Source organism: Aythya marila (genome assembly GCF_965140915.1).
Source record: "Aythya marila genome assembly, chromosome: Z".
NCBI classification, from domain to species: Eukaryota; Metazoa; Chordata; class Aves; order Anseriformes; family Anatidae; genus Aythya; species Aythya marila.
In genome coordinates, this window is record NC_139080.1 from 43,303,941 (window position 1) to 43,322,448 (window position 18,508).

Below are 18,508 nucleotides of genomic sequence, written 5' to 3' on the forward strand. Positions count from 1 at the left end.
CTCTGACCTCTGATCAAAGAATAGTGAAGAGAGGCACAGAGCAAAAACATCTGTGCCTTGCACAGAGGGTGTTGGGATGCTGTGCATACAGTGGATTTGAATGGCCTCTGTAGTTCCTTTTATGGCAACTTTACATCTTTGCCTGTTGAGCCAGAATAATTTTAACCATTACAGTGAACCCTGGAATATTGTGTTAGGTTTTCTGTAAGTGATTCTGAACATATGGCTAAAGAAAAAAATGCTCTTCTGACCCAGACTTATCATCCTCTGTGCAAAGAAAAAAAAAAGAACTGCAATGTACCAACTGCAGTAAAAGATGAAATAAAAGGAAGTAAGGAGAAGAGCAAAATTAGCAGCAATAAAGAAAGTATATGCATATGTATTCAAGGTCTCTACCCCAGCCCTGTGGAGTGTCAACTAGAAAACAGGCTGAAACCAGATGCTGATTTAATGAGAAAAGAGACTGAAGTTGTATTTTACATGTAAGTGTGGCAGAGAACAAGAAATGTGCCGACCTGCTTGTTATGATGCTGTCACCTACTTAAAGCTAGGTGTTATTCCTTTCATTAAGGGAGCTCAGTGAAAACAGTTAAATGCTGATTTCCAAAGCTGAAGAACTTTGCTCTGACTTCATAACACCAATAAGACTATCAGATAATCTGAGACAGAAAGCCACAGATGCACCACTCAGAAAAGACCAACATTCTCCAGGCAGAAGGCAGAAGTCAAACCTTCAGAGATGCCCACAGTACAGAAGACCTCCACTCTTCTCACTACAGCTGAGTGCTTCTCTCTGTTTAAAATATTACACAAACCATTCAAAAATTTTGTATTCACTGTTTGTGTTGTAACCTGCTGACCCCACAGTGCTCCTGAATTAAATTCAGAGGCCCACTCATTTGAGCCAAATATGTTAAATCCTTGCCACTTTCTCATCACAGTTTTTAAAATACTTGGGAAAACTACCTGAATAGTTTGATTCTTACAGGAAAAGTGTGGCTTTAGTCTTCCTCAAAGTGGTTTCAAATAGTTGTGGCCTCACTGCCCCTTTGAGGAAACAGTATTTCCAAAATCAAGGACGGACAATTCAAATCCATGTTAACACAAATTAAAGGGGTAAGTTAAGAAAGTTAAACATTCAAGTGCAGTAAGACAGGTTGACAGGTTTGTCAACAGGTCAGGTTTCACACAGTTTGTTATTAGAGATACAAGACCGCTCAAGGCAACACTCCCTGTGGCTAATGAAGTTAACTTTTGGACTGAAATTATAACATTACCCAACTCTAGAGAACACAGTGATCAAGGACCACACAGAGCCTAGGTCTCCAGAAAAATGATGAAAATTTGTCCTGAATTCTTTAGTTATCCATAGTGTCTGAGTTCACAGAACTTCTGATTCAGCAACGCTGTATCTCCAAGTGCTTTAATATCCAGGGGCAAGCATTGGTTTTATTTCAAAAGTACAGCTATAGAAGTGATCATTAATTAAAACAAGAGAAGATGAAAGTAAGCAGCTGGAATGGTATAATGTGACTGACAGTGTTCTCACACATCCTGAACAGTGGAACTAAATGCAGTGACAGGCAAGTGCATGGCCTGATGCTTTGCCCAAGGCATTCCTGGCTGCTATGTACACACTTCTTCAGATTCTCATGGTTTCTTTTCTATAATATTGCAGACAGAGGGATGACTTCAGCGAGGTCTTTCTCCACTTTAATTTCCTGAAAAAAAACTCCCACTGGAAAACAATACTCAAGGATTGCAGTCTAGCCTACCCAAGGTAGAATAGAAATGAAGCAGCAATAGTAGCCTGAATAAAGATGAATACTTGGTTTTCTTCCTGCTAGGGATGTCCAAATCCATTGTACTTTTTCTGTATTTTATAATATTTTTACAGAATTTACACAATTAACCCCATGTACACAGCTTCACATACTAAATATATATTTTTATATTAAATATTGCCATTGAATAGCAAGAAAAATCAGCTTTTTAAAATATCTGATATCTCTATGATGCTTTATTAAAGAGTTATTCCTATAAAGCTTTTACAAAGACTGCACCAACAATAACATACATGTGGAATTTAGACAGGGTTAATTAATATTCTGAACAAAACAGTATGACAATGTGGCAGGTAGAGTCTTACAGTCTCTTAATTTCACCATCTAAATGGGGACTACAAGCACCCAACAGATTCTACACAGCTGAAGAAGGAAGAGGTCAGCTTTGTGATGCATTTAGTCATGCACAGTATGAGAAATGTAAAGCACTTTTACTGTGACTCACCTGACCATACATACAGTAAGCCATAAGTACAGATGGCTTTTAAGTCAATTGGTGATAATTTTATTATTTTCCAGTCATCTTAAGCACACATCAAAAGGAACATGTGAATAGAAAAGAGGTCCTAAAAAAAAAAAAAAAAAGGGGGGGGGAGGGGGGAACAAAAAAAAACAATCCTTACCACCAAAAAAAAAAAAAAAAATACCAAACAGTCAATCAGTTGCCAAGGTTTCATGACTGCCCTCTATCAAATACCAATTGACCTTCTTCTCCTTGAGTTTCACCAATTGTTTCAACTCAAGGGAAAAAAAAAAAAAAAAAAAAAAAAAAAAAAAAAAAAAACCTCCAGCCAATTTAGAGCATCATCTTGAATCTGACCTTCTGCTTTAGCAATTTCAGAAGTATGTCCTATACCTTATTATTGCATAAGAGACCTTGGAAATTTGGACACCAAGCAAAGCTTTACAAATAGCAACATTAGAAAACTATAAAGCTGATCAAATGCAAAAACAAGTCACGTGCACTGGGTGAATATATGAAAAGAGGGAATATTTCTCCTTTTTAAGGTTGTCTAATACCTTAATATTATCACTTCTAATAAAAGTCCATAAAACATTTTCAAACAGTAGCTTGACTTTAAAAATCAATTTGAAGTGTTCCAGGAGATACTAAAATGTATCTAAAATACTAAAATAGCACAATACAGTTCAGTGAGCTAACTCAAGGTGCTTTGTATTTTCATAAAACTTCTGCTGGGAGGGTATCCAAGCAGTTAAAAGAAAAAAAATAAAATCAATCAATTAAGGATCTTGAATGAGAAACTCTACACTTTCCTAGAAGATTTAAACTACAGCTCATAAAAAGTAAAACATTCATTCAAGGACAAATACAAATAATGAAAATCCCTAAACTTCCTGGTTTATAACCTGTTCCCTCAGCTAAACAGTTTCAGTACTTCACCCAAGATAAACAGCCATAATATGAACAGCATGTTCCAGCTGCTCTATACAAACTGTAAACTTACCATTCAGCAGAACACAAGCTGTTTCTGAAACTTTCACTAAGACCAGGGATAGTGGGATTGCTCCATTCACAAAATGACTTGTGAGCATAAGAATTTGCAGGGCTTGGGGAAAGCTCAAGGCAACAAGTGCTCCACTGCTCTGTGCTTCTGCAACACACACTTACTAGTTAGCAGTGTGTCCTGCTGACTAACAATGTGGTATGGCAGACATACAGCCCTGCACAGCTGGTGCAGAGGTAAAAATAGCTGTTACTTCCCTACATTTTTGCCCACTGCTCTTCTTGAAAAATATCTGGAGTAACAGCATATTCAAAATGGTTAACAGGAAGGACAAAAATCCCATTCATTAAGTACTTCTGATCTATTGCATAGGCGTATTTTCAAAACACTGGAAAATTCCAATGTAAGCAACAAGTCTTCTTAACCTCTACAGTAGCTATACTTTAAAAATATGCATACATTTCACTTCTACATGTTTACTAAATTCCATCCATGCTTTAGAAATACTATAGTGTTCCTGGTCCTAATGACACACACTTCAATTCAAAAATTCAATTAGAAAAAAAAATCATGTTCCTGTTAAAAAAAGATAGAGTCGCTACTGAATTAACTTCACAGTTTATTTCGCACACACAATAAAAGAAAATGTTAGAAACAAAAGAAACTTAATAAAGTCCACAATCCTTCCATGTGCAAGACTCAGTATAAAACTTGCCCAGCAATTTGATCGTTGCCACTTCCTGGAAGTTCTGCAACAGTATCACTACTTCCCTGTATGTTAGGAAAAGTCCCCTTAAGCTGCTTTTAAATCTCCATAGTTATCATAATAAATTAAAAAGATTATCAGTAGTGCAAACGTCTGTCTGCTATAACATTTTCTCATAAACAGTGAGAACCCTAGCCTATGCAACAAGCAGTCTTATTTTGGACTTGCTAAAAATGTACAGACAAAAAAAAAAATACCTGGTGAGCTCTTCTTTAATCTTCAAGGGTTCATGTGGGTAGAATTTCACTCTAAAGCACATGGTATATGGTGGATGAGCTGAAAGATTATAAAAAAAAAAAAAAGGCATGAGAACTGTAGCAAACATTACTGTCTCAGATATTCTGAAGGAACTGCCTCTTACAAAGTCCACGTGAAGATCAGCTTTGAAGAATTAGGCAGGGAATCAAACAAAACCAATACATATTATATATGTCTATGAGAAGAACTGAATAAATGGCAAAGGCTAAAGCACATGCAAAATACTGACAGCCTGTGCAAAGCAATTACACATGGTTTTGCACCTCACAGGGCTTATTGCTTGATCCAAGCAGTATGAAAAACACTTGGACTGCTCTTTTGAGTATATTTTTGTTGTTTGTTTGTTTTTTCCTTCCTCCTTTCCTTTTGGCAAATGATAAATAGGAAACATTTGTGTCTGATCACAATGAGGTATGAAGGTATTATGAATAACTGTTGTTCCTGGTAATGATAATGCCCAGACAACAAAATGGAAGAACGCATTAATTAATTTTGGCTAAGTAAGCTAGAGACAGGACTGTTTCTGACTCCAGTATTTAATAATACTATGTTACCTCCTCCTCAGCTAACTTATCAATAGTAGGCCTTAAATACACTTTCATTTCTAGGATGGAAGGATGGGAAGAAGGGAAGAAGGGAGATGGAGAGTGGGGGAGGGGAAAAGGTAGAAGAGTGGAAGGGAGAGGGGGGGGGAGAGGGGAGGGGAGACAGAGGAAAAGAGAAAAAAAAAAAAAAAAAAGCAAAAAGAGAAAGACTATCACAGTTACAGAAGATTTCTCTTTACATAGGCTCACATCCCACTGTTGCATCTTTGATAGTGTTCAAGATATTACCTAATCCTACACCAGTGATCTTTTGGTGATTACAGATGGGGTTGAAAGCAAACAAAAGACCATTATTCTAATAAAAAGGAATCTTGCCATAATCGTAATAGGATAAAAGTGTGAAAATAAAGTAGAGAACTTAAAAATTTCAAATCAGGCACAATACAAAGGTATGAAAAGCCCTCAGAGTTATCTGTAGCCTGATAACACTAGTGTTAGATTTCAGTGAGAAATGAGAAGAAAAATATTGCAACTTCAAAAAGTAAAGGGTGGGGGGAGAAAAGCCACAGCTCTATTATACAAGCCATGGTAACTCTCAGATAAACTGCAGGTAGACTCATTAGAGAGCATGAGAATGGATCAAGCACAAAGGCAGAACTGCTGTCCTCAGCTCTGCTAGCAGCACAAGAGGACTCTACCAAAATGTTGACCAGCATTTTTAGACAGCCAGAAAAAGAGGAAGAATTGAGGTTTCAAATTAAATGGGAATATGTGATCATTGCACTTATAAGTGTCCTAGAGACACAAGCGTAGCATTATAAACCTATTAAAATACTTAAAACACAAAATTTTCTACATGCAGCTGTAGTAGTTACAGTAGTTCTCAACATGTATAGACTTACCAAGTTTTTATTCTTTTTTTTTTAATTATTTTATTTTTAAGGAAAGTATTTATGCAACTTAGTGAAATATAGTGAAATATAGGTACAAAATATACTAGTTAGTTTTAAAAGTCCTTTATTCTTAACATATATTCAAGGCACAGAGTCAATCTAACCTTCCTGAATCTTGGAAGAGATGGTGGTTTTACAGAAGGAAAAGAAAAAAAAGTGGAAGAAAAGTACAGACCAAAAATGCAGTGATAATGGAAGAAGAAAACTGGTGAAACAGAATTATGTTTTACTTACTGTAATCTATCAGTAATTACTAAGCTACCAGAAAAATTTACTCTAGCATCTTCTCAAGTTTACTAGTCCATTGGCTTGTGCAAAACTACTAGTACTTGGTTCAACAATCCTGATATTACTGGTGCTACTTTGGCTGCAGTATTTACCTGCATGCTGCAAATTTCCAGAAACACGTCTGTGGGTATCACATCATTCCATGGTATATAGAAAAGCAACAGAAAATAAAAATGCATTACATTTTCTGTTATGGTTCTTATCCTTTGGAGGGTTCAACCACTCTTGAAGATAAAAGAATATTTTACCCTTTCAAGGCTTCCACATTTTTTCTTAATATGGTTAGTCAGCCTCAATTTAAAAAAAAAAAAAAAAAAAAAAAAAAAGTTGGTTTCACTTCTTTTTTTTTTCCTTGTTTAAATAACTTATTTGAGACATGGGGAGGAATATCAGAAGAGCTGGGGAGTGAGAAATAAAAAGTGCAGATAAAAAAGAAAGCCAGGAAGCAGCAACAAAAGGTAATGGAGAAGGAAAAAAAAAAAAAAAAAAAAATCCTTAAGTGTTCTCTAGGCATGGTCTGAACATTCAAGGTAATCAAATCTGGACAAGGCCACTGAAGGCAAGAGAAGCACTAAGAATGCTTTCTGTGGGTTTTGGCTCAGATGTGACTGCAGCATTGACTTAAAGTGACTGGAAATTGCCTGTGAAACAGACAACATTGCTACCACCTTCCTGCCCTGTAGTGGCAAACTAGAAGGTAAACTGAATTCAATGTCCCAGGAAGTAAAACAGTCACCAGACAATGTATAAAGAAATCACATTGCAAAGAAAAAGTGAAAGATAATGTATATAATTGTAAATGATTCCATCTTTTCTTAATAGCCTTGTTACAACTAAGTAAGGGAGAAAAACTTGTCCTTTCAGAATATGGATCCATTTACAAAACTTGATAGAAAAGTCAACTTGTATTAAATGAATATTAGATACTCCTCAGGATTTAAAAAAAAAAAAAAAAAAAAAAAAAAAAAAAAAGGAAGAGACTATTAAATCTCCTGATAGATTTAAAACTAGTTTGTGCTTGAAATGGGAATGCTAGAATAAGAACAGCTAGTGCATAGCTCTGCAAGGCCCTACCCAGTACAAGCCTACCACAAGACATTAAAAAGGTACTGAAATACCCAAATTTTTAGATGTCAGTGAAATGACTGAAACTTTGGCTGTGGTAAAAATTAAAAAAAAAATAATAAAAGGAATAAAGGTGTAAGAGCCAAGCTCTGCTGCTATGTAGTAGCTGCAGAAAAGCAACAGCTGTCCCCGCAAGGAGTATCATAGGGAGAAAAGAACAGCATAGACTGAACTAAATAACAGCCCGCAATCAGTCACCAGCTACGTTTATAATAGAAATGTTGTACTTGTAGCAGGAGGACAGTACATGACCGAATTATACTTAAACACACAGAATATTCAGGAGATTGGGCAGGACAGTTTGAAGGCTTTGCAAGCCCTTTCCTAGACACAGGCTTCTGTAACAATATTCCTCCTCAGGAGAGCAGCAAGGAAAGCAAAACAAGGCTGCTGTAGCCTGCTAAATAGATTTCCTTTCTCAGCAACACCCACACGAACAGCACAATCCTGACCTGCAATATGAAATATTGAAAAGAATGTGACCCCATCCATCCAATTAATCTCCAGATGTGTTACAATGTGGTACCCTTCAATTACAGAAAGAAACAGCGGATTCTCTTTGTCTGGTCCACTTTCCCCAAATAGACACCAAGCCACAAACAATGAAATTCGAAACATGAAAGGGAGAATGCATGCAACTATCCACTTTCCTCCCCATCTTAATTTAAAAGTGGATCATAAACCTGATGTTCCTCCAAAACCACAAATGACTATATAAGTGTTTATTAAGGCCTTTGTCTTATGGATTTACAGCACTGGAGAAACACACAAGAGAACCTGATATTCTTTCATTCTCTATATTCTTGTAGTGGAAAGCAAGACAGGCAATGGATTGCATCAGCTCAAGAAATGAGATTGTTAAACCAGACAATTCCTCTATTCCTCAAAATTAAAATTACTTGCTACCTCTTACTCACACATTAAAGTGTATACACTACAAAAACAAACCTTCCCAAAACAGAACTCAATTTTTAGACGAATGTTTCTTCAACACTGAACCAGTCTGAATGCAATCAGGGTTATAATTCCTGTAAGCCTTTTCTCTCAGAGTGGTCCTTTACCTGTCAGATAAGGAGGAGCTGTTGCAGTGAAACGCCCAAGGCTTTGTAAGGATATCCTATCATCACAAGCTATGCTTTCTCACTAAAATGATTCACAATTACAGTCATTTCAAAGGATTTTAGTGCAGAGAACAGTACTGACTGCAAACTCTGTCACAACAGGGCTGTTAGTTTACCAGTTTATGTGTTAACAGCACACAGGAGATGAAGGTAAAGAATGAATAAAACTGCTTAAGTTATGTCAAATGCTGTAACCTTCAACAGCATGACCTAGCTTCTCATGAAGGAACAGTACACAAGTACACACAGTGTGAAAGATTTTTTTTGTGGCAACCGATTGTATGTTTTAATATTTCAGTTGCCTTTGACTAAAATAAACTATCCAATGTACTAGTCAGTAACAAGCTCTTAGTTGAAAAACAAAACAAAGAGGGATGTGGGAAAGATACCCCTTGGCACAGACACCAGTGTGCAAGGAACTCAGTTTCAGGTGCATCTATTTTTAAGCAATTGCTCCTGAATCATTTAAGTCTTCTATGTATGTGAAACACTTACAGGGAATGACAAGACTAAGAAAAACTACACATTCACACTAACATTTCCTTTGTTGACCATTCATACTAACATTTCATTTGTTGACAGACAACCTGAAACAGAGGAAAAAATATTTAAGAGAAAATATGTATTTTTAAAAGACAGTGAACACCTTGATTGAAGTTCTAGAAGTGTGAAACAGAGGAAAAAGGATGGAAAATTCTCAGCTACCACTTCTGGGAAGGATGTGTTTTTAACCACCTGCTTTTCACCCAGCATAAACACTAGCTTCTGCAAAGATCTGTACTGGCAGTGCTGTTTGTTTTATGGCAGACAACTTCCTGTATCGCTCTTTGATGTTACAAAGTCTCTGAACTACATTATCCTACCAAAAGCTACTGCTCATAAAAAAAAAAAAAAAAAAAAAAAATATTTTACACTCAAACTGTCACGCTCACTGACGCTGCAGAAGGACCTCTGGGGAACACTAAGACGTGTGCTGTTAATTCTATATACCTTCTCCCTTAACATGTGAATCAGATGTTTATCCAGACCACTGGCTGAGCATGTATAAGACAAAACACTACCCCATGCTTTTATTTTATATTTAAGAGATACCTGATCAAACCTCTAACTGTGGTGTCTTCCTCATTGCACTTAATTAGTTACAGTACAACACAGGGCAAGGTAGATTTTCATCAACAAGTTATGAAAATGTTTCAAATTGTGTTATTAAATATGCATGGGGTCAAAGATAAAGAATATAGGGTGCTCAGGTTAGTGCCAAAATAATCACATGAAATTTCCTGTCTTCACTATGCATGGATTTACAAACAACATATTCGGTTAAATTCTTTCTTAGATTTGTACTGAGGCATGAAAAATTACTTATGAGTTTAAGAATTTGTTTGAGAGTTTTGCACAGTCCATCTCTACGCCTTCATACTCATTTTCCTTGGTTCATTCCAGCTATTCACCAATTTGACAACAGCATTAGAGATGAAGGAAATTTATATTTCTTAGCAAATTCCAGTGGCCTGACACAGGCAAATATCCTTCTGGCACTCCTTTCTCAGATTATCTGAGATGTAAGACAGTAAGAAAAATGTACATTTTGAATTCAGAGAAACAAAACTGATCCTGTTCCACTGTCATCAAAAACAAAACCCATATACTTGGATATTTTCCACGACCCATGTTCCAGAAGAGTTACATTCTTATTATACAAATTAACCTTAACAATGAATAGGGGGGAGGAGGGGGGAAGGATTAGAGAGAGAGGATGAAAAAAATGTCCTTTAAAACATTACTGCTGAAGTGACCAGTAGGACTTACACTGAGATGTTTCCACACATTAAAAAAAAATACAAAAGCTTTAGAAGATAGCCAAATGGAGAGGTGCTTTATTGCCAACATCAGGGGGAGAATAACAGTACAAAAAAAAAAAAAAAAAGCATGCAAAGAACATAAACACTGGTTTAAAAAGACCTTTATCTACAAAGATACCTTAGGTAGCCTTATAGGGAACTTTTAAATGCATGTCTAGAAGCACAGTGCTCACTGTTCCTAATAGCCAGCCATCAACTGACTTCAGACATTACAAACAAGACGGGTAGTCATTCAGACACGACTAAAATTGCACACACACACACACACACACCCCGCCCCAGCAAAATTAGTAGCAAAAGTGGCTGAGGCACTTAGCTAGGATTTACACATCATATTAGGACAAAATCATTTCAGTGAAGGCAGAAAACACAAGGCTGTATGAGTAATTACACAGCAAAACTTGTTAGTGAGTAGGGGAAAATAAGTTCCCCACAAATGGTAGCTGAGATGAGGCATGCAGATGTTTTTGCTGCAGGTATCCAAGTGCCTTGTAATCATATGTAAATCAAAGCATACTATTGAATTTAGAATATTTTAAATCATTATTATTAAATACAAACTACTCTTGCATCAGAGGAAATGAATATCTGTTCTTACAAAACAGATCATTTCATTGCCATCTGAATTTCTTAATGGCGAACAAAGAAAAGGAAGCCTCCACCTAATAGGCTCACTGTGAACAGCTTCCTGCCACTACTTCTCCCAGAAGTCAGATATACATAATGTATGTTCTGTTAACCAGTCACTTCACTGCTTCAGTTTTTGCTTTCCACCTGCTGCTAATTTCAGTCCTCACTTAGGTCATCTGAGACAGTGATGCATTTTAAATTAATATTGATAATTTATGAACTATCATCTGAATCTAAATATTGTCATTGTGAATTGAATATTTTTAGAAAATATATGAATTAACCTTGTGTGTCTTTAGAAACTGTTTCATATTCTACTACATAATATATTTTTTAGAAAAATAAATTGAGAGGTTCCTGATACAAAACGCTTACAAATGCATCTTTGTAAAGAAACCTGTGGCAGAGAAAGATACATTTAGCCATAATCTATGTGGATGCTACACTTTTACATAAAGTATATATTCTTGTTTTGTTTCCTTAAAGCACCTGTTATGGTAGCAACTGAAGTCCTTCATCTGTGACAAAAAATAAAGTTATGCAGCATTAAACTGAAGTTGCTCATAAAAAGCCAATAACACATTTAATTCTGTTTGTGTGCTAAATCTAAGGATGATAACAAAACACCTTTGTTGGCCTCTAATTCTAATTTTCTGTTGTTGTTGATAACCTTATATTAGCTGCATTTTATTTTGCTTCTTTCTACATACTTTCAGAGTTTTGATTAGGAGTCTTCAGCAAAAGCCACACAAGCCCTCTGATAAGCCCATCACATCACAGCATCTATGGAATTTATTGACTACCATCGATCACATCTAGGCAACATCTATATGCAGATAGAGTTGTTTTCAATAAATGAAAACACACTCAGTGCACCTATTGGCAGAGTTCCTGAATTTGTTGCTATGCGAACTGCATAACACTTCAGCTACCTAAACACTAGACACTAACAGTTCACACTGAATATGCTAGGCACGTGTGTGCACACTTATATGTACACATATACCCATCTTGCAGTATATGTTATTATAGCATTAGTGGAAGAATTTTTTGAAGTATTCCACATCATCCAGCCAACAGGTAGGGGGTTTTCTGTTTGCTTGTTTTTACATATCTGACAATCTCTTTAATCTCATCTGATTTTAAAATAAACAGTCTCCCATACAAAAGATGCCTTGTATTCATGCTTAAAACACAAAGGAATTGCAAACAAAGGGGTACGTATGTGAGTAAAATTCTCCTTCATTTCATAAATTAAGTAGACAGAGAACTTCTATTACACAACTCCCAGTGACTTAGGTCAAGTCTTCAGGAACAGCAAAATAAACACACTATTCTACTGTTGGATGTAAACTTCTGAGTATCAAAGTACATATGTTTAATGAAGAAGTTCTCACAGTTGGACCATTTAATGAAAAAGATGAGACAGATCAGAGCATGTCAAAAAGACAATTCAAATGACACATTTCTATTTAAGGAGTTGTTTTGAAATAATAGTTATAATTTTCCACTTGTCTATGGCAGGAACTCACCACCTAAACTGCCAGTACCTAGCACCTGAGTTTACTTGGCTGCAGCAATGACCTTAAACTAACGTTCTGCATTGGCAGGAAGCAAGGGGTTGTGGAAAGCAAGCAACCAACCACCACCAACAGCATCAACAAACAAGCAAACACAAATAACACCGCAGATTGTCACACTCCATCTTCCAGTGGCTGACTATAGCTGACTTAAATAGAGACAGAACATACAGGTCTTCTCCTCACCAAATCTGCTGCTCCACAAAAGTCAGCTGTCTCCAGTCTTGCACAGTAAAGGAAAGCTCTTGATGTGCAGAGTTGTGGGGGAAAAAAAGTGAAATGAGGGTAGCATGGATTTTCTAGTAGACAGGACATGAAAGGCCTCTTTCCACCAGGAAATAAATAAAGTACATTCTAAATTACTGCATGGGAGCACAGAAAAACCTTTGGGCATTTCAAAAGTAGATTAAAACACGAGCTCTCAACACTTACATTTCATTTGTTTGAAGATGGACTTGTTGGGCTCAAGCCAGTGCTGGAAAGGCAAAGCAAAGTTCAGAGGTTAATACAAATCACAGAGGCAACAACATCCTTGAAGATGTATGTGGTACCAAAGATAGGAAGTATGATTTTTGCTTCACCAGGCACACAAACTAGAAAAACCACTTCCATGCAGTTATAATTTACAATTGTAGTGTACAAACATACTTGATCTTATCACATTTGTAAAGTGTAGTTGAGACAAATATAAGACAAATATTTCACATACAAATTTAAAGCAGTCATGCTCTACTGATCTATTTGCAGTGGACATTTTAGTCTTACACTTTCAACCATTTTTTTCTAAAAGAATGATCATAATGAACAAGTAAGACAGACTACTCAGAAAAGTAAACATCTGTTTGTTATTGCTTTTACAGTCCCTATACCTAAAGTATCTATCAATACTGTACTCTCAGTTAGTACCCTCAGAAAAGAACAACGTTGTGTTTCCTAGGAAAAATTAACAATCTGAAAGGGAAAATATCATATTTTTCCATGAAATGTTTACTTTATGGATAGTCAATGCACAATGAGGAGATATGGATGCCCACCAGTTGGTTTTTAAGTTTGCAAAGAAGGACTGCAAATGGAAATGCAATGGGGAAATAAATAAATAAATAAAATTTCACTTTTTATTCTCCTAGAAAAATAAACTCAGATGCTTCCATGACAAAAAGCTATGCTCACATTTTTGTTAAGAGCCTTAACGCATCTCCTGCTAACACTAGCTGAACCATTGGGAGGATGTTTTGATTGACAAAAGAACATGCTGATATTGAAGCACCACTTCTGACCACTGCCAAGAGCATTTGTACAAGGATTTTTCCCGTAAGCAAAAAATCTCCACACTAAAATGAGATTTGTGCTGCAGAAGCAGCTGGTCAAAAAGCATACTATTCAGTTTTAATAAGCATAATCAACACTGTCAGGCCTTGGACCAAGGGGGTTGCATTTTTAACTTTTTTCATTCTATCTCAAAAACCCTATAATATACTGCAAAATGACAACAGCATTTGTAAAAATGTGTAATATTAAAATACCTTGGAAAGAAGATTTCCAAGATTTCCAAACTTCTGTGGACTTTCAGAAATTGTCATATATAGTTAACAGCAATATTGGATTTTCTTTTATGTATTTCTGTTTGAAACTTGCTTGCCACTTTGAGACTGATATAGAACACTGGTACTCAATAAATAAATAAATAAATAAATAAATAAAACCACCAAACAAAAGAGAAAAAGAACCCTGAGCCCTAACCAATTAACAACAACAAAAAAAATTCTTCCTCTTCCTTCTACCCAGTACATCTCTTTTTGGGAGGTAGGGAAGAAGAAAGAAACACTAAGAAAACAATCCTGTCACCAGCTTACCAGAATTGTCTAGCTTGTTTTAATCTTTTCTAGACCACAGAGATGCATTATTTCTTCATCTTTCTCTGAAGGAATGGTGAATGGATTGGCAGTGAGGTTTGTTCAGAAAGTGGTAAAGTAATTCAATAAATCTGCTGCAGTCTGAAGTACTTTATAGATATATAATCCAGAATTAATTAACAGACAAGATACCAGTCAGGTCACATGGATATGCAAATTTACTTTCCTTAATCTATTCACACGCCTGCCTCACCTCCACCAGGATACAGACAGTTCTAGCTGAAGACTCAGACGGAAGAGAGGAACTTGGACAAAATACAGTCCTGTGCTCTTCCCAGGGAGCCGAAAGTTAAGAGGTATTTCATTATTTTCATCTAGCCTGAGCAGGACAAAATTTGCTTGATATTTCCCTTTAAAAGGCCAAGCTGAAATACCAGCACAGCTTTTATGGATATTTGAAAAAGTCAATTACCTATTCTAACAAAAAGCAAAGGTAAAAAAAATTGCAAATATGAAACCCTCACAATTCATCATATGAATAGTGAAAAAGGGCAAACTGGACAGAACAATTAATCCAATTATCTTTATTTAATTAAGGAAGGCAAGAAGTGAATGGAGCAGGAACCAAAAAATATCCCTGAGCACCACGTAAAATAGGCTGTGTAAACATGGATCAAATGCCTCATGCACCAAACTCCCAGGAACACGGATTTATCTCATGTATCCAGAAGCAAACAGATGTTTCACCAAGACCTGATTTTCATGGGTTAAAAACAGATAGAAAAGAAACAGCAATTAAGCAGTCTAGACTTTCACTTGGAGGTCAGAGAACTGACAGGCAGCTTTTAGGAGCTCAGATTTCCGTGGTTACCTTCTGTCGGTACAAACATGTAGGCGACTCAACTGAATCTCCCAGAAAACTAAGCAGTTACTTTATAATTTGTGATGATTTTCAAAGGCACAGCAATTAGATGCCAAGTGCTGTCTGAGTGTCAGGGGAAGACAAACACCTAGTCACTGCTAGTACTTCTGAAAATAGCCACCCCTATATTGTTTGCATATTTCAATTTGATTTTTAGGAAAGATTTTCCCCTGAGTACTTATCTTCCAGCCTTACAGTGTTAACTATTAATAATTAATAACTGTGCCTCCTCACTACTATATTCCTGCTATATTTATTCCAAGATTAATTAGCTGTTATAGCTAGGACCAGATTAAGGTTCCTATGAATTCATACAGGGTTTTCTGCAGCAATTTTCAATTGAAAAGCATTTGTCATTGCAAAATGTCTTTATGTTTCAAATGTGTGGGGTTTGTTTTTCACATTTTTACTGAAAAAGAAAAAAAAACACTTGAAAGGAAAATATAATGGTTCATCTTGAATTAGCTTCTTAGGCAAATTTTTTAAAGTATTTTAGATCTTCAATTATAAAAAAGTTTCATTACTACAGTATGCCACATCGTCTTGTCGGAACAGACCACAAGTGTTTCAAACTCTCTTGTAAAGCTAACACCTAACAGGACAAATAAAACAGACACACGACATAAACCAGACTTAAGCCTGGAACCCTAGACAAGAATTTAATTTATCTCCATCTAATGAAATGCACAAACTAGGAACAAAGAAAAAAATCTTACAGAGCTTCATTTTTGCCTGATGAATTTCACCATGGTCCATACAGGCTGCTTTAATTGGACAATGGCATATGCTCTCACACTAGCTTGGCTTTATACAGGATAGTTCTTAATAATGATCACAAATCATTCCTTCAGCCTCCTGTTTCTGAGAGGGAACACTATTAACCTCGTCATCATCTAGCACAGAAGAAAAGACTTTGGTCCTAATCCAACTAACATCTGTTACTAAGGCCCTTGTGTGGAAATTCATGCTCAACACTGACAACTTCTAGTCTCTTGTGCTGAAAGAAGTTTGGGTAGGAGATGGGTATCTGGATGGTCAGCCAGACGTCCTTGCATAAGCAGAAGGCAGAGAGCAAGTCACTTAGAGGTCTTGAAGATCAGTCACAAGGATAGCTACTGACTCTTCATGCTTCAAGTGCCAATGGTGAGTAATCAAAATACTACAGATAATCACCTTTGGTCTTTAGATCCTAAAATATGATTAAAATTGTCTTCTGTCCTTCAGTAACTACAGGCTCTCTCACTAAGGGTTCATTGCAACTGCAAGCTGTGCTTCAGACTAGAGCAATTTTTACTTTGTAAATACAGCCCTCACTTCTGATCAGCATTTAAGTGGCACTGAGTAATCATTAGCGTGGCCAGGTGTGTGCCTGCTTACCCAGGAATGCTGAGTAGCTGATGTGCTACCTGCTTCCACTGCAAAAGATCAGGAAAGCAAGGACACCACACAAGGGTAAATGCTCCATTCTAGTAAGTCAATTTAACTCTGCAAACACTGATGTGCTACTGGAAAAGATACTGCAGCCAGCAACCTGTTTCAAATGCAGTCATCCACTGCAAAGCTCAGGCAAGACTGAGTTTGGTCTCAGTACAGCACAGGGACAAGGCTTTTCGAATAAAAAGGGGGAAGAAAAGAACACGCAATATTCTGTACCTATTCTCACAGTCCTTGTAAGGGGTCAGGTATCATTATAATCCCCATATTGCTCTTCCTCCACGTTGTGACAGACACTCTACAACACAAAGATGTGTGCTCCATCTCCTCCTCCTACAGACTCTTGTTCAAGCCTGGCCTAAAACAAAGCTAAGCTCCTAAACAATTCCCAAGCCAGCCACTTGGGACTTGACCAACCGTAAGGGCAATGAACTCAGTGACTCAACACAAGGTTTTTGATCTAGTCTCTGTGCTTGCAGGAGGAATGTTAATGAAGGGACAACCAGAAGTGGTGAAACACCAACACTTAATATTTAAATCATCTTCAGCAAGCAATACCCAATCAGGTACCCAGTCACATGTGCATACAGTGAAAGAATGAGAAGAGCCAGCAGATATCACAATAATAATCTGGACATGGAAGGCTTTGATTGAAGATTTTAAGGAACAGAAGAAAGCAGGAAAATGGATAGATGCATAAAAACACTGCTAAAAAAATAAATAAAAAAAATATATTTCTATTTAAACCTCATCCCTGTATTAATCTTTAAAATGAATACCTACCCTTCCCCTTTAATAAAAAGCAAAAGCAAAAGCAAAAGCAATTTGCTTTAGCCTCAAGGCAGTGACTTGCACCAGGTCACTGCCTGCCAAAATTTAGACTCAGAACAATAGTAGCAGTATCCAAAGCTAATGGCAGCTCAGACAAGGGAAATTAATTGGGTGCCTGCTCTATAGCAGACAAATGACCCATGGCACCTGCATGTCTCTTTCTTCATGCCCTGGGGCTGACACCATTTATTCACGCCTTCTGGAATATCTAAAACAAGAATATCGATACTGTTCTGTTGCAGTAAAGGAGCTGTTCCTCTCCACTGTTCTCATAAAACAACCCTAGCTGGCAGTGCACTAAGCAAAAAGAAACAACAAACATCACCAACACAAAAATGAATCTGGTCCAGAAACAGTACCACACACGGGAACAGAAGCAATATTTGTACAACTCCAGGCTGAAATTTATTAAACAAATTTCCAAATTCTTACTCTGTCATTCCAAACACACTGGCATTTTCAGAGAATGTCCAATGCTCTAAGTTACAGTAGCTCAACTGATTCATAACCTCTATATCAGCTGAGCATCTGGTCCTAAAATCTGCACATATTGATGTATGCATGGAGCTGCCACACTCTGGCAGCCAACAGCTTCACAACTGATGGAAGAATGATCTTTATTTTTATCAAATCAGCCTGCACAATTTTTCGGTTTACAAGGTTACTAGTCAAAGACATTTCAGTTAGCAGCATTAGTGCTAGATTAAGTGTGTATATTCACATTGTTTTTTCTATTTGTGCAGAAAATTTTGTTTACTGTTCACAAATACACCTCTACTGCTAAAAGCAAGTGCCCATTTAACTCAGCACTCTATCCCTGAAAATGGCCTGAAGGAAACACTTAGAAAAAGGACAAGAGTAGTTGCTGTATTATTCACTGGGCTTGCTGTCCAGCAGAATCCTTTACATTAGCCTCCATTTGTTTGTTAGTCTTTGTAGACTTTCACCAATTTATCTGAACATTTATTTTTCAACATATTTTTGGGTATTTTTGGCATCAACAACAATAAATTTTATGGCTAGATATAGT

At 36.7% G+C, this 18,508-nt stretch overlaps 1 protein-coding gene across 1 annotated transcript in view; it reads right to left on the minus strand.

Moving 5' to 3' along the window:
- Positions 1 to 18,508, minus strand: part of FRMD3 (FERM domain containing 3) — a 154,614-nt gene that overhangs the window by 65,185 nt on the left and 70,921 nt on the right. The window contains exons 3-4 of the mRNA XM_082782496.1: positions 12,871 to 12,913; positions 4,274 to 4,352 (exon numbers count right to left, since the gene is read on the minus strand). Coding sequence (XP_082638622.1) covers positions 4,274 to 4,352; positions 12,871 to 12,913 — 122 coding nt within the window. The remainder of the gene's footprint in view (positions 1 to 4,273; positions 4,353 to 12,870; positions 12,914 to 18,508) is intronic.